Genomic DNA, 25,614 nt, shown 5'->3' with positions numbered 1-25,614 from the left:
AAAGCTGGGTTCTCTTTTGACAAATAAAATGGAGAGTTATTATGGATGCTGGACTTTTTTTTTAATCTTAATACTATTTTCTTTATTTTTTCCAGTTACATGTAAAGATAGTTTTCAACATTCGTTTTTATAAGATTTTGAGTTCCCATTTTTTCTCCCTCCCTCTCTTCCTGTAAGAAAATGGGTAGTTGTCTCTTCTCTCTTTTTTTTGGTGAGGCAATTGGGGTTAAGCGACTTGCCTAGGATCACACAGCTAGTAAGTGTTAAGTGTCTGAGGCAGGATTTGAACTCAGGCCCTCCTGACTCCAGAGCCAGTGCTCTATCCACTGTGCCACCTAGCTGCCCCTTAGTTGTCTCTTCTCAATGTGGATATAACAGTCAGTCATACTCCTCCTGACCTTTTTGTAGGACAAAGGTCTCAGATCCCCTCCTCCTCCTCAGGTTAACAAAATCACATGGTTCAAGGAACCCTGGTCTCAATAAGGTCCACTCCAGAGTTGTGTCCATATAAGGAAGTATAAGGTCCACTCCTGAGTTATGCCCATACAAGGAAGAGGGGTGGGAATACTGCCTTCCGATTAGCTAGTTTTTGCACATAGGTTGTAACCCTTGAGTAATCAGACCAGTGATGAAAAAGGGGAGGGTCCATTCGAGTTAGGGACTAGGGTATAAAACAGGGCCTGTGAGCCCCCTTTCTTTGCACCCACTAGCTGTACACTAGGGTGCCTCCTTCTCATGAGAAGGAAATAAAGAGCCTTTGTCACTTCCCTGTTGAGTTCCTGAGAATTATTGAGAAGAGGATGTTTTTTTCCCTCACACTTCCCTTCCCCCTTCCCAAGTCAGCAACCAATCTGATATAGGTTATATATGTACAATCATGTTAAACATACTTCCATATTAGTCATGTTGTAAAAGAAGAATCAGAACAAAAGGGAAGAAACACAAGAAAGAAAAAATAACAGCAACAAATAAAGTGAAAATAGTGTACTTTGATCTGCATTCAGAGTCCATAGTTCTTTTTCTGGATGGGGAGAACATTTTCCATTCTTAGTCTTTTGGAATTGCCATGGATCATTGTATTGTTGAGAAGAGCTAAGTCTATCACAGTTGATCATCACAAATGTTGCTGTTACTATGTACAATGTTCTCTTGGTTCTGCTCACTTCACTCAGAATCAGTGCATGTAAGTCTTTCCAGGTTTTTCTGAAATCTGCCTGCTCATCATTTCTTATAGCATAATAGTATTCCATCACATTCATATACCACAACTTGTTTAGCCATTCCTCAATTGATGGGGATCCCCTCAATTTCTAGTCCTTTGACACTACAAAAAGAGCTGCTATTAACTACTTTTGTACGTGTGGATCCTTTTCCCTTTTTTATGATCTTTTTGGGATACTGACCTAGTAGTGGTATTGCTGGATCAAAGGGTATGCACAGTTTTATAGCCCTTTGGGCATAATTCTAAATTGTTCTCCAGAATGGTTGGAGCAGTTCACAACTTCAATGGGTGGTGAACTTTAAGGGACTTACAGTAATGGGCTATGTTTTGGTAAAAGGAAACAAGAGGAAAATCCTAACATACTAGTCAGCAGGAAGGGCTACCCTTTTCTATCCACATAACCTGTTAACATATATAAGGGTTAGAGCACTTTGCAAACATTAAACTTCCCTGAAAATGTTATTGTTGTTGTCATTAATGCAATATCTCCTCATAAAAACCTCATGAAATTTCTCAGCTAAGGAACTGTGAACCAACCAATTAGAGGAAAGTCTGCTGGATTGGGGAATCTGAGAATCTGGGTTCAGTTCCAACTCTGTCATTATTTGTGAGACCTTGGACAAGTTGATTAATCTTGCAGGGCCTGTTTTCTCCCCTCTAAAACAATGGAGTTGATCTAGATGTTCCTAGCTGCAAGTCTATGATATTATTATTATTATTTTTTGTTTTTAGTGAGGCAATTGGGGTTAAGTGACTTGCCCAGGGTCACACAGCTAGTAAGTGTTAAGTGTCTGAGGCCAGATTTGAACTCAGGTATTCCTGACTCCAGGGCTGGTGCTCTATCCACTGCGCCACCTAGCTGCCCCAAGTCTATGATATTATAATCCTAGAAGTAAGTCCTTTACGTTTAATATTTGCGTGCCAGTGTGTCATCTTTTTCTCTCTATTTCTGTCTATTTGTCTCTGTCTCTCTCCCCCTCTTGTCTTTGCCTCTCTCTCTTCCTTTCCTCCTCTCTCTCTCCCACTCTTCTCCCCCTCTAAGAAATATGGAACTGAATTTTAAATCAGAGGACATGGTTTGAATCCTAACTTTGTCATTTATTTCTCATATGACCTGAGAGAAATGATTATTTATCTCTGGTATTAATAACTAATTATTGTGTTGAGACCAAGGCTCTTCTCCTTTTGTACTTCCTTATCCAGAAATCAACCACTATGGGAAATCTTTCTCAAAGATTTACCCAGTCTAAGATCTAATCAGACAGTAAAAGAAATTCTAAGTTTGGGTAATAGGAGGGTTCCTGTTCATTGTGTTCAGTCAAACAGATCTGGGGTAGAAGTAGAGTGAGTACCTCTTTGATAAGTCTCTTTGACCAAGATTTGGGTTATCCAAGTCACTTACCCCAAGACCCTCATTGTAATATTTATTTTCTCATTAATTGTTAACCAATCAGAGTTGATTGTCTCCCTCAGGAATACCTACTCTTGCAAGAGCATATAAACTGTGAGCCCACTATTATGAGAGATCTTTGGTCTAAGAGAGATGGCCAAACAACCATCCTTTTATTAATAAACATTCTGAATACATAAAATGATGAAATTCCCCAGAAATTGTGTCTCTCAAACTTTCAAAATGCCACAGACTTTGGTCAAATCACTTAAACTTTTGGAGCTTCTTTCCTCATTTGTCAATGAGTGGGAATAAATCCTATTGTTCCTTACAGCCGTACGAACCTTTCTAAGGAATATCTGTTGCCTTGGAAGAAGAATTCCATTCTGTTTTCATCAGTCTTTGCAAACCTCACTCTGGGAAACAGTGACCGCTGCCATTCATGATTTATTTACCCAGTTTCAATTTACTTGTAAGGAGGAGACCAAACAGAAGTTTGTATAGAATGTTCTATTTCTTGGAACTTTTAAATTTCCCATTGAAGAGGTGAAAACATTTTGGTTTTATTCTTCCTGTTGTTTCACATTGTAGTTTTATACCCTTTATTGTTTTACCTTGTGATCTTATATTTCACATTGAAAGACTGAATGAGAAGGATAAGACTTTGGCTTTATTATTTCATATATTTTTTGACAAGAGTTGTGATTTCTTCAGTAAAAGGAATTCCCTCAAATAATGCAGACCATTTTGCAGTTCGTAGTTTTTGGGAATTGCCTGGGACACTGAGTAGTTAAGTGACCTACCCAGGGTCATAAAACCAGTATGGGTCAGAGGTGAGATTTGAGAGGTCTTCCTGACCTCATGAGGACAGCTATCTGTCCACTTTGACATACTGTCTCTAATAATTATCATATATACAAGACAATAGAGTCTGGGAATCATAAATTCAGAGTTAGAATATACATTCCCATCCTATGCCCAAGAAAGAATCCTCATTACAACATAAATTAACGAGTAGGCATATAGCTTCTGCTTGAATTTAAAACCTCTTTATGTTTTTAACTACTTTGGTACTTTTACTTCATCTGAGATAGTATATGCCACAATTTTTACACTTTGAATTATTATCTTTTTTGTTGTTTAGTTGTTTCAGATGTGTCTAACTCTTTGTGACCCCATTTGGGATTTTCTCAGCAAAGATACTGGAGGGGTTTGCCATTTCCTTCTCCAGATTATTTTACAGATGAGGAAACTGAGGCAAACGGTTAAGAGACTTGTTCAGGATCATATAGCTAGTAAGTGTCTGAGGCTGAATTTGAACTCAAGTCTCCTTAATTCCAGGCCCAGTATACTATCTACTGTGCTACCTAATTACCCAAATCACTATATAAATATCAGTTAATATTATTACTAAGGGAGAAGACCTGAAGCATGGATAATGCAAAACTTTGTCTATTTTTTTTTTGGTAATCTTTAAGTATTTCAATGGCTGTCATGGGGAAAGATGAATTTTGTTTTTTAGCTTTTCCCTAGATAGTGGAGCTAGAAAATGCATGGTAGGGCAGCTAGGTGGCACAGTGGATAAAGCACTGGTCCTGGATTCAAGAGTACCTGAGTTCAAATCTGGCCTCAGACACTTGACACTTACTAGCTGTGTGACCCTGGGCAAGTCACTTAACCCGCATTGCCCCACCAAAAAAAAAAAAAACAAAACCCAGAAAGAAAATGCATGGTAATTACAAAAAACAAAAATCTTAACAATTAAACAATTAAAATGGATTGGCTCAGGACGTGGGGATAGGGAATGGATCTGTTATTTCCCAGTTAGTTCCCAGGAAGGGAAACTCCTATTCCTAATGAAAGTTGACACCTTTTCTGAAGCTTAATAACCTTGAGAGTTGCCTGTTGCATCAAAAAGTTAAGCGCCTTGCCCACAGTCACACAATCCATATGGTGGGACATGAATCCAAGTGTTTCTGAGGAGAAACACACCTGTTTCCTGGCACTGAAGTAAGATAGCATCCCTTATCCTGGTGAATGACTGACTTGGACCCCTCCCCACACAAAGGGGGGAGTCAATTAGTTTCCCATTGACTGTCCTCAGAAATTGCTCTGCCAGGCTCTTTCTCTCACAATGAATCATCTCCCCAGGGCCTAAAAGAGAACAAGTCAAAAGATGGAAAGGCAGGTAGGGGCACAGGTTACATCAAAATCTATTTGCAACATTTGATAACATAAGTACAAAGGCCTTCAACTTTGTAAACTGTAAGGGTGACCTCATATATCAATATTTTCACTTAAGATCATAGCTTAATTTTGAACCCAACCAGCATGAGCTTAATACAGGCTGCTTTGTGCTGACACTACCAACTGGGCATGACTAGACAGTGGGCAGAGTAGGCCCCTCATCTTTGGGCTGAGCACCTTCAGATGACCAGAATGGATATTGCAGCCCCTCAGGAAAGGTTTATCTCCAGTATGTCTCAGAAAAAGTACAAGGCCACTTGGTGGGTGTTTCAAAGATATAGTCACCTGCTGAGCAATTCTGATATTGTACTCCCTTGCTGGATAGTTATTACGGAGATATGCGGTCCTTCTGATTGCTTAAGAAAAGCCACATCACACAGCTGTTAGCTGTTTGTTAGGTGAATAGATGTCACATATGGTATTGTAAGTAATGATTATATGTAGGAATATCCTCAAGCAGTCTGGTTGCTGCCCTACTGTATACATTAGGATGGTTTTTGTTTTTGTCTTTAAACACACACCTCTCTCCAAATATAGGAAATAAAGAAATTCTTTGTAATGATTTAAAACATACTATGTCTCAATGCCTTGTTGACTGATGATCTTTTTCATACAATCTATTGCAGAAGTGAGACTTGCTAACAGAAGTGCTAAAAGGGAAATGAAATAAGAATAAGGAAATTTCAAGATCATTTCATCTAAAAGAACAATTCTTGCTTGTTCAGAAAGATGAAATAATATATTTTTTGGTTGTTTTTGGGTCAGGTCAATGAGGGTTAAGTGACTTGTCCAGGGTCACATAGCTAGTAAGCGCCAAGTGTCTGAGGTTGGATTTGAACTCAGGTCCTCCTGAATCCAGGGCCAGTGCTTTATCCACTGTGCTACCTAGCTGCCCAAGATGAAACAATATTGTTAGATTTTCCATCTGAATTCCAAAATAAAAGGAAGTGGTGTGAATGTTGGCCTTTTCTGTCATTCATCCTCTCCCAGACCTCACCAGAACATAGCATTAATTAAGGTAACTTGAATTTATATAGCACATTAAGGGTTACAAAGTACTTTTCTCTCCATCACCCAATGGAGCACAAAATTATCCCCATTTTTCAGATGAGAACATTGAGGCTCAGAGAGATATGATGAATTGTCTATGGCCATACAATTAATAAATATTAATACCAGAACTTAAAGCCAGGTGTCTTAACTCTAGGTCTAGGGTGCTTTCCAGTGTACCACTCTTTCTCTCATTAAACTGAAGGTATATTCAGTTCTACTGTAAGAGAGCACTTGAGACAATATCTGCTGGACAAAAGAGGCTTCCAATGTCTCCCCTACTTGAGCCTCTGAAAACTGACACTGTGACCAATAATATGGCTCTCTCCCAGTCCTTTGGGGGAGGGGAGAACTCAAATCTGTCAGAAGGCAAGAAGTGTATGGATGTACACTGAAGGGTGGTCTTCAGGTCCTTTGGAAATGCAATGCCAGTATTGTGGAGAGAGAGATTGCAGCCAGGACAGTGTGGGGAGCAAGAGGGTTGTTACTATCACCACAGCCTTTTTGACCGAGGGGTTCTGGACACTTCCAGAAGAGGAGCACAAGAAAGGATGGGGCAGCTAGGTAGAACAGTGGGCAGAGTGCCAGCCAGGAGTTAGGAGGACCTGAGTTCAAATCTGGCCTCAGACACTTACTAGCTGTGTGCCCCTGGGCATGTCACTTAACCCTGTTTGCTTCAGTTTCCTCATCCATAAAATGAGCTGGAGAAGAAAATGGGAAATTACTCCATTATCCTTGCCGAGAAAACCCCAAATGGGGGCACTATGAGTCAGATGTAGAAAAAAAAGAGAGAGGATGAGTGAGATCCCAAGAAAAGACTCAAGCTAATCAATGTTGGACCATTATTAGTTTAAAGAGAATGAATAGTCATAGCTTTCTCTGATGTGAGGAAAGAAGCCAAGTTTTGATTGGAACAAGCAGTAATGAAAAGTCAGGATTCTATGACGTGGGTTTACTCCAGTAGGTTATTTGATGATGATAAAACACTTAAACAAAGACAACATGTTTGGAATAATAGGCCAGTTATTCTGACAGAAGGATGAGGGTCATCTTTTTTTTTAAAAAAACAGCTATAAAGTCAGACATGCATTGAAATCCTTTTCTTTAATTTTCTTTCTTTCAATCAATAAACATTTATTAAGCACTTAGTATGTGCTGGGCTCTATGCTAAGCATTGGGGATACAAAAAGGGGCAAAAGACAGTCCCTGCCCTCAAGGAGCTTACAATCTAATCGAGGAGGCAACAGGCAAATAAATATATACAAAGCAAGCTATATACAGGATAAATAGAAAATCATTTGAAAAAAAAAAGAGAAGGCCCTGGAATTAAAAGGGGTTGAGGGGGGCAGCTAGATGGCGCAGTGGTTAAAGCACCGGCCCTGGATTCAGGAGTACCTGAGTTCAAATCTGGCCTTAGACACTTGACACTTACTAGCTGTGTGACCGTGGGCAAGTCACTTAACCCCAATTGCCTCACTAAAAAAAAAAAAAAAAAAAAAGGGGTTGAGGAAGGCTGCCAAATGGAAAGAACAGTGAATTCTTTTATTGATGCTCTTTTTTTTGGGGTGGGGGGGCGGGGCAACGAAGGTTAAGTGACTTGCCCAGGGTCACACAGCTAGTAAGTGTTAAGTGTCTGAGGTTGGATTTGAACTCAGGTCCTCCTGACTCCAGGGCCGGTGCTTTATCCACTGTGCCACCTAGCTGCCCCCCACTGCACCACCTAGCTGCCGCAAACAGTGAATTTTTAATCGATATCCTTAGAACAAGCTAAGAGTAGAGAGATGAATCCTAAGGAGTTGTCTGAGGTACACTTCCAGGATTTAAACGGGGGTCTTCCTGCCACCAATCCCAGCCTTGTATGCATTGCACCAAGTTGCATGAGCACCCAGAACAGCAACCTGAAGAAAATATAAAATATAAAAACAGTCAGGCATATAAGTAGCATAGCCACACCTTCTAAGTCTGGAAGTGATCGGTGTAGGGGAGTGGGAGGAACGTAGGATCTGGAGTTGCAAGACCAAGGTTCAAATCTCAGTTCGGATACTTCCTCCTACAGACATGACCTTGGACAAGTCACTTTACTTCCATGGGCCTCAGTTTATCCATCTGTAAAGTGAAAGAGATGGAGTAGATGGCCTATAAGACCTCTTCTAGATCTATGCTCCCATAACGTGAACTATTAGGGTCGACCTGAATTAGAGAGCATTTCCATACAGGCATACCTTACCTGAAGGCATCGATTGGTGAAAGTTAGTTTAAGTATCTGAAAATATAGAAGATAATCTGAAGAAATTCTGTCCATTCCTTCTGACTGACAATGTAACAGTCAAAAGGACCACGAAGAGATAACTGTCCTAAGAAGAAATAACCTTTTTTGCTTGGGGATAAGGTGGGGACTGGAAAGTTAATGGGGAGCAAGGAGTTTCTTGTTGACCTTTTAAAACCTCTACTGTGTGCATTTTTATTTGCATTGGTATCTACCTTGCTGAGCAGTGTGATTGTGCCCCCAAATCCATGTAGTTGCTCTTACCAGTGCATGGAATGTTACATTCATTCCCAAATCTAGGTATCATTCCACCATAGCACCAGTGGTGACTGCTGATGTGACATACTTCAAAATCAATGCTTTGATCTTGAGTTGATTCTTATACTCTCTGTATTCCAATTGCACTTTTCCCAAGTACAACACCATGAAGTTTATTTTCATAGGGATTACTTCATAGTCGAGGGCAGTGGATAGAGCACTAGGCTTGGAATCAGGAAGGCTCATGTTCACAAGTTCAAATTCATCCTCAGACTCTTACTAGCCGTGTGACCCTGGGCAGGTTCCTTAATCTGTTTGCCTAAGTTTCTCATCTGTAAAATGAACTGGATGAGAAAATGACAAACCACTCTAGTATCTTTGCCAAGAAAATCCCAAATGAGGTCATGAGGAATCAAATTCGACTGAAATGACTCAGTTTAGGGAACATAGCCAATCAGCTGTTCATGAAAAAAGAGGGAAATGTGCAAGTTTGGGGGTTATAGGAGTTGCTAAAAGTCCAGCTTGTCACTTTGGGAAATGCATTTCTCTGAGGCCAGCCTTATCAGAATTACCATTGTTGGCAAGAAATCTTTAAGACAGTGAAGGGTTCCTTCAAGGCAGAACCAATCAGTCAGGTTCATTCTCTTGACAAAAAAGAAGGGAATAAAACATAATCTTATGGTCTCTTTACACAACCTGGTAGCTTGGTTTACTTGGTCTCAGAGGTTACTTTTATGGGGGGGCAGATGTTTTCCCCAAACTCATATTATACAAGGTCACCCACCTTCTCTTTGAAATCTATGCATATATTGTAAAACTTAGGTGCAATATCAGCATTTATCCCAAATGCTGTGTTTGGAGTTGAAGGACCTGAGTTCAAATCCCAGCTTTACAAATTCCTGCCTGTGTGACCTTGAGTCAGTTACTTCTCTCTCTGAGACTCAGTTTCTTAATGTGTAAAATGATAAGGTGAGACCGGGTAATTCTGTAAGGTCTTTCTGATGTTAGCATCATTCTGATCCTAGATTGTGGTTGGGAAGAGAGAAACACGTCACCTTCCTTGTATCTCTTTCAAGAAGCCACATGCAGATGTCATGTCTATTAGTAGAAAATAAACTGGAAAAATCAAAACTACCTGAATTAGTTGAACAACTGTCCCCTGCTCCTTTCAGTTATTTTATTTTGGCTTTTTGGGGTTTTTTGGGGGTTTTTTTGTGGGGCAATGGGGGTTAAGTGACTTGCCCAGGGTCACACAGCTAGCAAGTGTCAAGTGTCTGAGACCGGATTTGAACTCAAGTCCTCCTGAATCCAGGACCAGTGCTTTATCCACTGTGCCACCTAGCTGCCCCTTTGTCTTTGTTATTTTATTTTCTTTTGGACCACACTTATGATCAGTTTGGCAGAAGGAATTCTACCTGAGGGAGCTCCCTCAAACGTTTGTTCTGTGGTTCAGTCTTTGAGAGTTACCTGGAACCCTGACTTGTGTGGGGTCACAAAATCAGCCTGGGTCAGAGGTGGAATTGAACCCATGTTCTTCCTGACTGAGAAAGGAAAATTAGAAATCATGTTTAATCAATGGTATCTGACTGATTTTTTTAGCTAAACCTGCTATGATTTATTCAACTTAATCAAACTAGCTTATATTAATAAGTTGTTAGTTGTTCCTCACTCTTGTGACCCTAAGCTCTGTTTTGTGAGACTTCCTCTTTTTTCTGTGTAAGTTAGAATTTCCCTTTTAGTGTGAATTAATTTCTTCTTTTGACTCATGGAAACTTCCAACTTCCAACTGATGTAGTCAATGGCTCATTGATCAATAAGCTTGTAAAATGCCTAACCAATTGGAGAAAAGAAGTGTTTACCACTGAGAGATCTTAGTTCCCAATCCCCAAAATCATGATTTCTCTATTCTTGTCCTTGTCCGAAGTGCCCAGGATGTGGTAGCCTACCTGTGGTAAGCTGATACAATTTGTGGTTAGCATCCTCTGTGCTAACTGATCAGAGATTGCTTAACATCCATGTTACTTAAGATATTGTAATTTGCCTCAGTTCCTCTTTATTTGACTATCAGAAAGCTCTGTAACCTCTCTACAGGGTCCTTCATTACTGAGTAGTCTTGGAACCCATTTATTGGCAATTGCTAACTTTGTTAATACATTGATCATGTGTTCAACTTTGTTGAACATGACAGGACTATGAGATGATTGGCTCTGTTATCTTTGACTTGTGGTCTCTAATGGCTCAGTGCAAGAATTCTTTCCCCCAAAAAAGCCACATCACATCCTAAAACTCAGTGCAGCCAAGCAAACTCTTTGCCCCATCATCCCAAACCAATATTCACTCGTGTTCTATAAAACTCTTTAAAATGACTGAATGTCTCTTATAGAAAACACTTACAGTAGCTATGGGCAAGTCACTTTGTAGGATCATAGACTGGGAAGTGGTCTGCCTCTTAAAGATTATCTGGTCTAAGGCCATATCTCAAAGAGGAGATAACCGAGGGTCAGAGGTTAAGTGACCTGCTTTTCCCCAGTAGAATGGAAGCTCTTTGAGGGTAGGGGCTACTTTTCATTTCTACATTCCCAGTCCCTTGCCCAAAGTAAATGCTTCATGAATACTTTTTTTTTTTTTTTTTGGTGAGGCAACTGGAGTTAAGTGACTTGCCCAGGGCCACACAGCGAGTAAGTGTTAAGTGTCTGAGGCCCGATTTGAACTCAGGTACTCCTGAATCCAGGGCCGGTGCTTTATCCACTGTGCCATCTAGCTGCCCCGCTTCATGAATACTTGTTGAGGTGAATTGGATGGCCCAAGTTCACACAGCAGGCATAGTCAGGATTTGAATTTGGGCACCACAGTGTCTTTCATAACACTTAATTGCCCTTGGCCTCAGTTTCTTCCACTGGACAAGGAAACAGTTGGCGTAAAGCCTGTCTAAAGTCTCTTCCAGCTTGAATCTATGGTTTATGTTGCCTGTACTTGCTTGCTACTCCTTCTACTCCTCCAGCCCAGACAATCTGCCTCCTGACCCTGCCACTCTTTCTGCTGAAGCTGTCCCTTCAAGGGCTATTGGCTTCTTAGGGACCAAACCCAGTGACCCTGTCTCAGCAGTGTGTGTCCTCACTGACTTGGTTGGAGCCTCTGCCATTGCTGGTGACCACTCCTCTTGACCTTGACCTTGTTGACCACTGCTTCTTCTCTTCCAGATGAATGTGCTCTTCCCTTCCTCAAATTGGCCTAGAGGTCTTCTGGGTCTAGACCTCTTTTTTGCCCTGACAGACAAATTTTATCTTTTAATATATTTATTTGTTTGCAAGTCATGCCTTCTCAGTCTAATTGTAAACTTCTGGAAGAAAGAAACCATTTGTTTTGTTATCATCTGTGTCCCCAGTGTCTGGCACTTAGGACTCATTAACATTTTGTTTTTTCATAATTCTCAGGACTCTGGCTAGATACTGACCCTAGGGCACAATTACATTAAGTTCCTTCTGTCCTGCTGCCACACCCTGAGCCAAAACTTAAGCTTCTTACTTGTATGACCTAGGGCAACTCATTTAGCCTCCTGGGGCCTCAGTTTCCTCATTTGTTAAAAATGAGTGGAGTGGGGCAACTAGGTGGTGCAGTAGATAGAGCACCGGCCCTGGAGTCAGGAGTACCTGAGTTCAAATCCGGCCTCAGACACTTAACACTTACTAGCTGTGTGACCCTGGGCAAGTCACTTAACCCCAATTGCCTCACCAAAAAACCAAACCAAAACAAAACAAAACAAAAATGAGTGGAGTATAATGAATGACCTCAGAGGTCTGTTTCAGTTGTAGATCTATAGGACCCTACAAATACTCTATATTCTCCTGTAACGATTGGAATAACGCCACCTGCTGGATACTTACTGTAGAAGAGTTCTGCCCATGAAGCGAAGGTCTTTGAGGGCAAGACCAGGAGTCTTTTCTTTGGCGGGAGGAAATGACGCGGACTAGTGGGAGGAGGAAGGAAGAGACTGGCGCTGACTCTGGGCTCTTTCCTCTGGACTCTGGCGGAGAAGGGAGCTAGAAATGTGCTCTCCCTTTAATAGATAGGAATCTAGGCCTTTTTCTCTCTCTTTACCAAATTCTTATTCTCCTTAATAAATGCTTAAAAGTCTAACTCTTGCTAAAGCTTATAATTTATTGGCGACCACTCATTAGATATTTTAGACAGTTTAGCTAGAATTTTAGCCCTTAACAGATGGCTGACCACGAAGAGGAAAGCTAACCCTCAGTCTTCTTCTGATCTTCTGGTTGGGTAAGAAATTTCCCCTCCCTCTCCCTTTAACTGCTAAGTACTGGTGTACTGGCTGTGTTTTCCTTTGAATTTTTTCGAATGGACCTTTTAAACTCCCTAATTATCCTATTTTTGATTTTGGTCTGTTTAACCAGACAAATGGGAGATAAGATCATGTTAATGCTTTGTTTTTGTGGATTTTCTATTTTTCTTTTTATTTTTGTTAAAAGAGCCAGCAACTTACTCACACAAGGAAATATCTCTCCCTCTCCCAACCATGCTTTTTCAGAGAAACCTGAAGAGATTCCTGCAGCTTTTCCCAGTTCTAACACTAATTGTTGCTTTAATTTTGCATGCCTGGAGGCAATGACCCACCCTCTAGAAGCTTTTAATCCCCTAGCACCTGGAGGCAAGGTGGGGGAAGAGGAATCCAGGCCTGAGTTCAAAATCAAGTGTGATTCAAATTGTGCTGGTCCCTCCCCTCCTCTCCAGACCCCACCCTCTACTCCTCCTATGGCCAAGCCCATAGCTTCCCCTGCCTGGGAAGTCCAGAGATCTGATGCTCATGCTCAACTTTTTCTACCTGCATTTGCAGCTTTAGGCTCAGCCCTTCCCCAGCCTGGCTGTGCTTCTGAGACAACCTTAGAAAACCCTTTAAATTCCAGATATGCTCGATTTGTTCATAATTTTGCTAACCTGCTTTTGTCTTTAATTAGTAATCTTATAAAGCATTTGTATGGTGGAAAGACTGACAGACAATATAGAGGGGTTAAAGAAGAAAAACTTAAGCTGAATAAGAATGACAATCAACATAGTTCAAGACTCTGCCTCTTTTGCCATGGAAGGGTATATATTTTACAGAAATGTAGAAGTAAGCAGCAAGGTATTGATATGAGTATTGGGGATTTTAGATATTGGAATCAAAGGTGTTCTGAATTCACTCAGAGTATTAATATCAGTTCAGAGGTTACATAGGATTTCTATGCTATTACATATACATTTTGAAATTAATGGTATGGGTTTATTTTCATAGAGATTTTAATGCTTTTGAGATTGTGTCTTATACTTAGTTTCTAAAACAAGGAGAATATTTGTAAAAGCTTTTTATAGTCATGCGATCAAGTTTATATTTTGTAATACTCATTAATATTAAGTTCATGCTCATTTAGATTTCCTTAGTTTGAATTTCACTGTCTTTTATTGTTCCATGTGTATTTTCTTCTATACATTTATCTAATTTTAAAAAATTGCAAGATGGTTTTGATTTTATTATACAATGTTAATTCTAGGAGTATTGTGCTCCCATATTCTGAGTTGTTTGTTTTTGTTATTTTTTCTCAACTGATTATTTGATCAAACTCTTTAAAGCATTTCCCTGGCAAATTGGTTGCCATGGCAAGTGTAAATTGATTCTAGAAGTATTATTTTTGATAAGCATATTCAAAAAAAAAAAGAGGGGAACATTTGTAAAAGTTTTCTTTTTTCAAAAAAAAAGTTTTCTTTGAGATTCTGTTGTGCTTTAACTTGTATTTAAATATGTTCTGATTTTTCACAAAGGTAATTGTATACTAAGTACAAAAAAGGGGTATTATTTGAAATTGTTGCATAATTATATATTGTGTTCTGAGTCAAGATGTATTCACATTTTTTGCAATCATTTATTATCCTCAATTTTTAAATCCATATGAGACTTGGATTATGGGAACTTATCATTTAAGACATTAATTGCCTTTATTCTGAGTTATCAGATGCCAGTCCAATCACAAGAGGAATATGTGCAAGAGCAGACACTGAACTGTCACATGAGGGGAGACATGCATGAAGTCAAGGTATGGCCGAGGGAACGGCTTTTGACAAATGTTGAGGTTGGATTCTCTTGGTTTAATATTTTATTTTATTTTTCCCCACAATATTGTACAGATGGCTGGAAGTATTGATCCCACCCATCTCACTTCTACACCTGGCTTCTATGCTCCCTCCTATATGCCTGATGCCATGGACATCTCAATCCCATGCATCTGATTAAGTCTGACTCAGTTTCTTCCAATATGTTCGGTGGCTTGGACATATATTCCATCCACCTATTTTAAGCCTGGCATACTGTATGAGCAGTACATATTGCTCAAGTGTGGGAATGCTCATATCCCATCATTTCTCTGTTCTTTTATGGTAACCCCCATAATTATCTCAGGTGTCATGATAAATACAGTGTTGAATTTGGCCTTGACACCTGTTACCAATTATATTAGATTTTAAAATTTCTCATAATGGCATGAGGATAATTAGGCAGATGATGCAAAAAGTGATGAAACAAAGATAAAAAAATTATTTTTAATAATTAATATCGCAGCAATTGTCTTCTCAATTACCCTCCATAAGGGGGGGACTATAGTAATATTATAATTTTAAAGAATGGTTCAATTTTTGTTTTATTATATGTTTCATGTGTAACAACTAAGATTCTGAATTCCCTTAGACATGTTTTTGAAAACTTTCATTGTTTGATTTGATTATTGACAAAGCTATTTTAAAGTTGTGTTAAGCTCAATTTTGTAGGAAATTTTCCTGGCTGATTACCAGCATCCACACATCAACCCCTGAAAAGACTTCCATTCCACGACTACACCTAGAGGACATCTGAGAAAAGACTTTCAGAGACTTTAAATGAACAGTTTTGATTTGTTGTTTTTGTTGTTTTTTTTCTCTTTCTGTTATAATATACACCATCTGTTACATGTATTCTCTGCAGAGGCCCTCCCTTTGCAAGACTAATGTCAAAGCGTCGGTTCATGAGGACAAAAAAAAAAATCGCCCCTCTGGACAAAACTTTCCTCTCTTCCTTTTCTATATTGTTGTTCACATATTATTAGTTAGCAATAGTTATTATATTGTTTTTACTGTTCCGTCAAGGAAACATTTTGTTTCTTGAGGAACAACAGGGGGGACTGTAACGATTGGAATAACGCCACCTGCTGGATACTTACTGTAGAAGAGTTCTGCCCATGAAGCGAAGGTCTTTGAGGGCAAGACCAGGAGTCTTTTCTTTGGCGGGAGGAAATGACGCGGACTAGTGGGAGGAGGAAGGAAGAGACTGGCGCTGACTCTGGGCTCTTTCCTCTGGACTCTGGCGGAGAAGGGAGCTAGAAATGTGCTCTCCCTTTAATAGATAGGAATCTAGGCCTTTTTCTCTCTCTTTACCAAATTCTTATTCTCCTTAATAAATGCTTAAAAGTCTAACTCTTGCTAAAGCTTATAATTTATTGGCGACCACTCATTAGATATTTTAGACAGTTTAGCTAGAATTTTAGCCCTTAACACTCCAGGGAACCTAGCCAGTGGCAAAATCCATACTGCACACTGCTCACCTTCTCATTTGTAGGGAATATCCCAAACCAAGAACAAAGGATTCATTCTTTTTTTTTTTTTTTTTTTTTTAGTGAGGCAATTGGGGTTAAGTGACTTGCCCAGGGTCACACAGCTAGTAAGTGTTAAGTGTCTGAGGCCGGATTTGAACTCAGGTACTCCTGACTTCAGGACTGGTGCTCTATCCACTGCGCCATCTAGCTGCCCCATCTAGCTGCCCCAGGATTCATTCTTAATGAGAGGTTTAATGGCCATTTTCTTAGTACTGTTTCAGTTTCATGTGAGTTTCAGTAGTTAGTGCAAAGGTTCTTCTCTTAAATGTTGAGATTTAAAGATATAGGGGTGGAGGCTCTTGACGTTGCCTCTCAATCCATACATAAATATTATGGGTGATAATGTAATGACACTATTAGGGATGAAGGCAAGTTACTTCCAGCTTGGACCCTTCCACACTCAAATGCAGGAACTCTTCTGATGAGCTGTATATAGAGCCAGAACAGTCTTTTGGGCCAGAATTTCTGGGTTTTGTGAAAATGAACTTGAATTCTTGTTGTAAGAGAGACTACCTTTTCAAATTCAACACATTTTAACAAGAAATACCCCCAATTCAGCCATACTGGAAGGCTTCAGCACTTAAGTATTGAATCTGAACTAGCTGGGATCAGAGGGGCTAAGAATTTAGTAGAAAATCTGCGACTCAGATTATGCATCTCCATAGGGAGCTAATCTAGCTGGTTTTGTTCAGTGGATTCTGGACACAATAAATTGTGTTTGATGATATGAAGCCTTGAATTCCTTTCCGTCAAGTCTAAAACCTTACTCCTTGAAATTTGGTTTTTAGGTTATTTGGTTAATGTTTTTAAACTTGGGAGTTCTATTTTAAGTTATATTAACAGCCAAAGAAATTTTTAAAACGAGAAGAAATGATGCATTTCTTTGAAACTGTAACATATTCTTAGCCCTCCTCTTCTGCGAAGGATCTACAGGAAATCAGACAAAGTTGGCCAGGCTGATTCCACTGGAGCTGTCCATGTCATTATCTTTCAGAGCATCAGCAAATTCATGACCTTGGGAAGGAAGAGGAACCCCAGAAGGAGTACTTTCGTGTTGTCCAAATAGCCAGTCAAACTGCTCCAACTGCCGAGCCTGACCTGGACCTGGATAATTAACTTTTCTCTTCAGTTCCTCTTCTTACTTGTTTCAGGGTTCCATTTCTCTAGCTATGTAGAAATGGAGATCTGTTTACAGCCACATTGCCTCCTTTCCCCTGAAGTAGGAGACCTGGCACATGGAACTGCATGGCAGGTTTCCTCTCACCCTCAAGGCAGAATGAGAGTGGGAGCAACAGTTTCTGCTTTCTGAGTGTTTGACCAGATTTGTTTAACATTAATGGACCTGATTTACCAGCAAGCAGAAGGATAGTAGAGGGATGGTCCAGATAAATCAGTCAACAAATAGTCAGTCAATAAACATGGATTAAGCACCTGCTACATGTCAGGCACTGTGCTAAGTGTTAAGAGGTATAACAGGCTAAAATTCCATTGCCAAAGGGCTGGTCCTGGTTCAAAGCCAACCCTTCTACTGTGTGTGCTCTCTGGCACGCCTGCTCTGTAGATAAACAACTTGCCTTCGTTCAAATGCAACCATGGGTCAAGGTCATTTGCATAAGACTCTGCTCATTGGTGGAGGGTGATACCTCAATGCCACATGTCTGGAGTGAGAGATAGAGTTCACAAGAGCTGGCAAGAGAGGATAGCTTGGTATCTTGGTTTCCAGCTACTCTTCAGGGAGAGATCTCTGAAGGAGAGACTCTGGGAAGAAGCCAACAAGGAGAAATAATAAGAAATAAACTGATAGATAAGAAGAGACTAATAACTAGAGAGAGATTGAAAGGATGATTGTCATAGCAATCTGTTGAAGAAGGGAAGCAAGGGTACATAGAAAGAGTTTGGTGTTGGTAATAAGAAGGTCCACTTTTTCATCAGAAATTGGAATAAAGAAGGAGAAATTGAGGGAAGATGACATGGAGTTTTGAGACATGGAAGAGGGGAGAAGAGAGAGTTCATGCTGTCTGACCACTATTCTCTTAGTAAAGTAAGAGACAAGGTACTTTGCTGAAACAGAGGGAAGAGGAGATAGTGTGGCAGGGTTGAGGAGAGAAGAGAAGGTTTAGAACAGCTGCTCTGTGAAAGAGAATTAAAAAAAAAAAGAAAGAGAATTAATTCGAGAAGGGAAAAGGATTGCTTTACTGTAATGAATACCCAGTTCAGATTCAATCACATACACTTGAATTGGACCCAACCAACTTGGTCGTGTAACTTCCTTGAGCAGTTGGATGTCAGCAAAAGTGAAGAAAGCAGATGGAAAGTTTAGGGTAGGGCAGGAACCCATGGTTGGGATTTCACAAGGCATGAATAGTGATGAAAATCAGGAAACAAAGTACTAGAAGATAGAGTTGAACGGGCAGGGTTGAGATTGGGAAAGGAGTAAAATGAAATCAGAGCAAGTGTGATAGCCTGCAGAACACTGAGAGAAGGAGGGACTGGAGATCACAGTGAAGACAAAGATATTAGTCTCTTCCATATTCTCCTTTTTCAAAATTAGGACATTTGCTCTTCCTCAGTACTGTAGCCACTCTTCTGTTCTTCACAGTCTTTCAAAGATCAATGGTTAAAAAAAAAAGATCAATGGTTTATTTTATTTTATTAAGTGACTTGCCCAGGGTCACACAGCTAGTAAGTGTTAAGTGTCTGAGGCCGAATTTGAACTCAGGTCCTCCTGAATCCAGGGCTCGTGCTCTATCCACTGTGCCACCTAGCTGCCCCAGATCAATGGTTTATAATTGTACATGTATAACCCACACCTGAATGCTTATCACCCAGGGGGAGGGGAAAGGGGAGATAGGGAAAGAGGGATTAAATTTGGAACTCAAAACTATAAATAAAAATGTTTATTATTAGGAAAAATAAAAGAAAAAATTATAAAAAGAAGGAAGCACAAAAAAGGATCAACGGTGAAACAATCACATCTAATTCAACAATCATTTATTAGACATCTTCTATGTTAGTAAAGTACAGCAAAAGATGCACTGAAAATTAGTCATGGTTAGATAGAGACATTTTAGAGTTTTTCTTAAAGCATTTTGCATTGATATCTTTTGTTGTCATATCACTTTTGCATGAATTCTTAATATATCTCCTCCTCATTCCCCCATCCAGATAGCCATGGGGTTGGCAGAGAACTCAGAGCAGGATCTAGATAGAGGGATCAGTTAGGAGAGAGTAAACCTTTAAAGGAGGAGGGTTTGTAAGCAATGGCAGAGGGAGGGTCTGTTATTGGCAATATTGAACAAGGAGTATGCCTCCTTCTGGTTCAGTGTGGGGAGTATGTGAGAAGGTGTGCGCAGTAGGAGAGAGGGAGGCCAGGGATGCAGTGTCTTCTGGGAGTTCTCTCTGTCTCCCAGAACATGGAAGGAGTATGAGAGGTAAAGGTCTGAGATGAAGGGAAGTTTGTGAATGATCAAATGAAAGAAAACTGCAGAGGGAACCAGGGACCAGGAGTCAGAGCAGGATTAGGGTTTGAGAGGGGACATCCTGGGGTGGGTAAGGGGGAGAGATGGGGACAGGTAGCAGGGAGAAGGTAGTTTTGATTTAGGCAGCCAGGGATTCTGTGTAGCTGGGACTGGGAGAGGAGGAGGGAGGAGCTGACAGGTCTTAAGAGGTGGGGATGAATTTATTGGTGGTCTCGCCTTTACTGAGTTCGTGAATGGCTAAGAATGGTCTTGTCTTTCAAGTTCTTGGAAAGAAGGGAGATTGAGCTTTGTGCTAGTAGCTGCTAGGTGAAGTACTAACAGCAGAAAGCTGGCATCTGAGTCCTTTGCCCTGATCCCTCAAGCCTGTTGTGGAAGGTTCTGGAAGTGAGGAGTTTAGGGCTTAAGCCCATTATATTTTTAGAGAATACAAAGATAAGAATAGATATAATCTTGGATGATTGAATGAACAGCCTAGAGTGTGAGTTTTTGAGTTCACTTATTTCTTATTCTTCCTTGTCTTTTTTGTTCTGTTAAGAGTTAAAATTCTAGCTAGTCTGTCTAAAATATTTAATGAGTGGTCGCCAATAAATTATAAGCTTTAGCAAGAGTTAGACTTTTAAGCATTTATTAAGGAGAATAAGAATTTTGGTAAAGAGAGAGAAAGGCCTAGATTCCTATCTATTAAAGGGAGAGCACATTTCTAGCTCCGCTCTCCACCAGAGTCCAAAGGAAAAAGAGCGAGAGTGAGCGCCAGTCTCTTCCTTCCTCCTCCCACTAGTCCGCGTCACTTCCTGATGCCAAAGAAAAAACTCCTGGTCTTGCCCTCAAAGACCTTCGCTTCATGGGCAGAACTCTTCTACAGTAAGTATCCAGCAGGTGGCGTTATTCCAATCGTTACAGTTCCATTCATATACCTTGAAGGTTTGCAATATTTATATCTATATCTAGGAGAAACCCTGAGGACCGGATTCCCCTCCCAGACTCTCTCTCTCTCTCCCCCTTCCTCCCTCTTTGTCTGTCTGTCTGTCTGTCTCTATTTATTTATTTTGGCTGGGTAACGGAGGCCATTCTTTGCCTCACTTCTTACTTAGACTTAATCTGCATCTCTCTCTCTCTCTCTTTAATTCAGATGTGATTCTTGGATATATTCTCTCTCTTCTTTTCACATTTGCATTATGTAGTTGCCTAATAAAGATACACCTACTTCTCCTTTTCAGTAGTTTCCAGTGATTTGTGAAAGAGATAGAAGTGACAGCCAGTACTAGTTTAGGATTTCACCTAACACACATCCACTTTAAGCTGTGGTCTCTGGAAACATGTTTTTTCTAGAACTGGATAATTTCTATATTCATGATACTAACTTGTCTCTTCACACCCAAACCTGAATGTCATGGAGGTTTGTATGCTAATCAAACAAGTTTCCTTTCAGTTTGAGTGCACTTGGAAATCTAAAAAAAATGTAGCCAGGCGTTAAACTCTGATTAAACATTAAGTCTTTCGAAAACGAGATCCTTCATTCTGTACCAACTTTATTTGAGAAAATGATTTTTTTTAAAGAGATAAAGTATTATATTTGATGGATTGGAAAAAGCTCCTTTATAGGCAGAGGAATCGCAATGAGTTGAAGGACCTAAAGGTAGCTGGTTACAGATGGCAACCTCTGAGATATTGGGAAAGATCTTTTCCTTGGCACTTGTTTCTCCAGGCCACCCTACAGAGAAAGGGAAATAAAGCAATGCAAAAGTCAGCAAAACTACGCTGGTATAAATGTTCCTTTTTGATATACATGAATATGAAGATATGCATTAATATTTATGAAATGCAATTGTCTATTTCAAAACAAAAAAAAACCCCAAATGTTCCTAATAGAAGCCACTCATTAGGCCTTGATTTTCTCATTTTTAAACAGAGGATTGGGTTCTTAGATTTCAAAGGTTTCTACCAGTTATAAAACTTCTGTGATCCTTAGTGTTGAGGCAACCAATAAAGGAATCTATTATTCTATGTTCTGAACGAACTAGACTCTTCATTATCTCCTGTTCTTGTCCCAGTGTCTACCATCTTTGTGCTTTTGATCATGGTGTCCCCCATGCATAGTATGGTCACTCCTAGTGGGCAATTCCAACATTGTACTTCCTTGCTGGATAATTATTACAGTGATATATTGTCCTTCTGTAGAATTAGGAAAGTGGCACTATAGAACCCTAAGATCCTTGGCAGAAGAATTTCTCCTATAGAGTATTGTTACAAATGATTTGCTAATGTAAATATACCTACCAGCCTACTTGCTACTATACAATACACAACAGAATGGACTTTGTTTTATCTTTAAACACCCTCTTGCACTGAACATGCCGATCACTGAAAGAAATGAATTATCCTTTATAGTGATTGAATACATACCATGCCTGAATGCCTTGTTGATCTACAATCTTCTTGGCACAATTTGTTGCTTTAACAAGGTTATCTTCCTGAAGTTCTGAAAGAAAAATGAAAGAAGACATAAAAAATGTTTAAGTTCACTTGATCTAAAAGAATCAATCCTCCTTGTTAAGGCAGAAAGAACAATTGTAATCTTATAATATTGTAATATTATAATATTATTCTCCTACATTTCAGAAAAAATGGGACTGCCATCAAGGCCAGTTCTCTCATTCATCTTGTTCCAGACCTAAGTGAAGCACAGCACTCTAATCAAGGTGACTTATATTTCTATATCACTTTAAAGGCCTACAAAGTGCTTTTCCTCTTTATAACCCTAGAGAGCAGGCAGTTATATCCATCTTTTAGATGAGAAAATTGAGACTCAAAGAGGAGATGTGAATTGTCCATGGTCAAAGAGGTAGTCAATGTTAATGTCAAAAGTTAAAGCCAGGTGTCTAACTCCAAGCCCAGGGTGCAGGGTATAGGACAATAGCTTGAGATTCACCCACTGAAAAAATCAGGAACAAAGTCAGGAATGAATGGAAGTCTTTTTTCATTTTTTTCTTCCAAATTAAAAAATTCTTTCAGTTTGTTATTGTTAATTCATCTTTAAAAAAAGCTAAGAGGACATGAAGACTAGGGAATTGTCTGAGATGAAGTAGCTTGTGTATGGTCAATCAGCTGTCGACTAGTGACAGATGAAGGATTGAAACCCAGGGCTTCCTACCACCAATGCCAGTCCTCTAGCTGAGTTTCCTGACCACACAGAACAGCAGCTTGGAAAAAAACACAGCTTGGTTCACTGGTCACAAAAAACAAAACAAAACAAAACAAAACAAAAAAACTGAGTCAGAGCTAGAAGGAGCATAGCTCCCTTTCTGTGAGGCACATTCTGGAGCCTAAAGACCCAGATTCAGATCTAAGCTTGGACACTTCCTCCTCTCTGTATGACCTTGGACAAATCATTTTGCTTCCCTAGACCTCAGTTTAATCATCTGTGAAGTGAGGGTGATGCACTAGATGCCTTCTGAGAGCCTCTTTACATCTATGATCTTACAATGTCGCCTAATAGGATCAGCTTCAATTGGTGAACATTTCCATTACAAGCATTCTCTCTCCTAAGGGCATTTCTTGGTGGAAGCTAGGTTAGGCATCTACCTAAAATGAAAAGAGAATTTGAAGAATTCTGGCCATCCCTTCTCATTGACCACATACCGGTCAACAGAGGAAGACATGATCCTCTCTTGAGAAGAGATAGTCTTTTTTCATTTGGGAATGAGGAGACAGGGAATACAAAGTGAATTAGAAACTAGGAATTTCTCATTGGTCTTCTGAAGCTTCTTTCCTTGCATAAGTTTTAACTCCCCACAGTTCTCTACCTTGCTGAGCATTGTCATTATGCTCCAAATGCATGAGGTTGCTCTTACCTGAGCATTTGACTTTACACCCATTTGATGCATGTGGAGTCTTGCCATCATCACACCAGTAGTGACTGTTGATCTGAAATATCCCATAATCAGTGCTTTTATCTCCAGGGTTGTAGTTTGTAGCTTTGGTGTTAAAACTGCTCTCCCATTGTGCCAAGCAAACCCCTGTGAAGAATTTATTTTAATAGTGATTACTTAATATCCAATCATATTTATCCAGGAAAAGCAATATGCCTGAAGTGATGTCATCCTCCTTTATTACTGATATATTCCATGAATGGTACAGTAAATAAAGTGCATACCCTGGAGACAGGACAAGCTGAGTTCAAATTTGTCCTCAGATATTTACTAGCTGTGTGACCCTGTGCAAGTCACTTAACACTGTATGCCTCAGTTCCTCACTTGTAAAAGAAATGAGCTGGAGAAGGAAATGGCAACCCACTCCAGTATCTTTGCCAAGAAATCCCCGCAAAGGGTAACTGAGAGTCAGACATGATTGAAACGACTCGACAACAACAAAGCATTACTTTTGCTGGAGTGAGTTGATGGTTAAATTTTCAGGGTGAACTTTTACACTTCAGAAATGGGCAAACACCCAAAGAAATCGAAAAAGTAAGAACAACAAATCATGCATTTCTTTGAAACTGTCAGCCCCACCCTTAACCCTCCTCTCCCAGTGTCTGTGGGGATCCATAGGAGATCAGACTTACAGTTAGCCAGGCTGATGCTATGGTAGCCATCCATGCCTAGCTGCTTTATTCTTCTGGCAAATTCACATCGTTCCAATTGAATACCATGGACCACCATAGGCAGGAAGATCAATCCCAGAAAAAAGAGTACCTTCATGTTGTCTGAGTATTCGAACTACTCAAACTGCCAAGGCTGAGTTGGGTCCCAGTATTTAACCTCTCTTCAGTTCCTCTTCCTTGTTGTTTGAGGGATCCACACCCCAGACAGGCGGAAATCAAGGTCTCTTTATTGCTAAATTTCACCACTTCCCCTGAAGGCAGGTGACCTGGCACATGGCATGGCATGGTAATTCCCCCTCTATCCTGATTAGGCCAATTAGGGTAAGGGGAGGGGGACATAGTCTCCTTTCCTGGTATTACATCAGATTTACCCAAGCCTAATAGTAATAATAATAATTCATTTGCCAATGAATCAAAGTGTAATAGAGGAAGACAGGGTTCAGATAACAGGCTAAAATCCACCTTCCTCAATGTTAATGCCAATTAGAAGTCAGAGGATCTCAGCAATCTTTAACAGGTAAAAGCCAAGGATAATCATAATCCACAGATAAATGAGACAAGAGAGTCAGAGAATCAAGAATTTCAGAGCTGGAATGGAGGCCAACCCATTCCCAACCTCTGTTTAAGTGGAATCTTCTCTGCAACAGAAGTGATGACTAGTCATACAACCTCTGCCGTAATCCAAAACCTATGAACATTTTTAACATCTTTGAAACTTTTATTTACTTTATCTGAGATAACATATACAAAGCAATTCATACTCTATAATCTGTATATAAATATTAGTTATTAATATAACTAATGGGGAAAAAAGAAGCATGGATAGTATAAAATGGCAAATCATTTAATAATTATTTTATATTTGGCTTTTCAATCTACAAATATTGGAATGAGGGTCATCAGAAAGGGATAGATCAGCCTCTGTGGTGATAGCAGAGCTAGGAGCAATGCATGGGAATCATAAAATGGTAGATTTCAGTCAATATGGGGAAAAGGTTGCTAATAATTAGAGCTGTCCAATATTAGAATGAGTAACTCGAATTGACTCCCTATCCCATTCAGTACAGTAACATCTTTTGTATTGTTGAGAGACAAATTCTTCATTTGAGCTTTGCCCCTGATTAAAGAGGAAGAACTTAGGAGAAAGAGAATTAAAGTTTATGACAAGTACGTTGAGGTAACAACATGTCATTGGAGATGAGTGATGGCTTCCCGATAGGGCCAGTTGTTATTAGCATTTTTTAAGATGCATAATGACAATTAAGATAGGTCAATGTCAGTAAAAGAGGTTGGGCTCTTGCATCTCAGGTAATACAAAAAGCTATAGACTTCATGTCATTGTATCACCTTTCCCAACAGAGCCTCCTCCAACACTGAGTGACAAGTTGGGTTGGGAACAATGGGTCACCGAGTCAATATAACTTTCAATAGT

The 25,614-nt window shown here is 39.8% G+C and overlaps 1 protein-coding gene across 1 annotated transcript; it reads right to left on the bottom strand.

Moving 5' to 3' along the window:
* Positions 1-21,094: 21,094 nt before the first annotated feature.
* LYZ (lysozyme) lies at positions 21,095-24,323 on the bottom strand. Its single transcript, XM_043967205.1, has 4 exons — positions 24,144-24,323; positions 23,434-23,598; positions 21,986-22,061; positions 21,095-21,293 (listed from the first exon to the last, which is right to left on the bottom strand). The coding sequence occupies exons 1-4, from the start codon at positions 24,277-24,279 to the stop codon at positions 21,227-21,229; spliced, it is 444 nt and encodes a 147-aa protein (XP_043823140.1). The 5' UTR covers positions 24,280-24,323; the 3' UTR covers positions 21,095-21,226.
* Positions 24,324-25,614: the final 1,291 nt, after the last annotated feature.

The sequence above is a fragment of the Dromiciops gliroides genome, chromosome 5, assembly GCF_019393635.1.
Source record: "Dromiciops gliroides isolate mDroGli1 chromosome 5, mDroGli1.pri, whole genome shotgun sequence".
NCBI lineage: Eukaryota > Metazoa > Chordata > Mammalia > Microbiotheria > Microbiotheriidae > Dromiciops > Dromiciops gliroides.
Note: the sequence above shows the minus strand (reverse complement) of the source record. Positions and strands in the feature narration are given on the sequence as shown.

Bases quoted from the DNA above. Each gene is read 5' to 3' on its own strand.
- LYZ (XM_043967205.1), bottom strand. From the start codon at position 24,279: ATGAAGGTACTCTTTTTTCTGGGATTGATCTTCCTGCCTATGGTGGTC. The intron at 23,599-24,143 runs GTAAGTCTGATC...AATTCTTCACAG, and splicing joins TAGCATCAGCCTGGCTAACT to GGGTTTGCTTGGCACAATGG. The intron at 22,062-23,433 runs GTAAGAGCAACC...TTTTTCTTTCAG, and splicing joins GTGTAAAGTCAAATGCTCAG to AACTTCAGGAAGATAACCTT.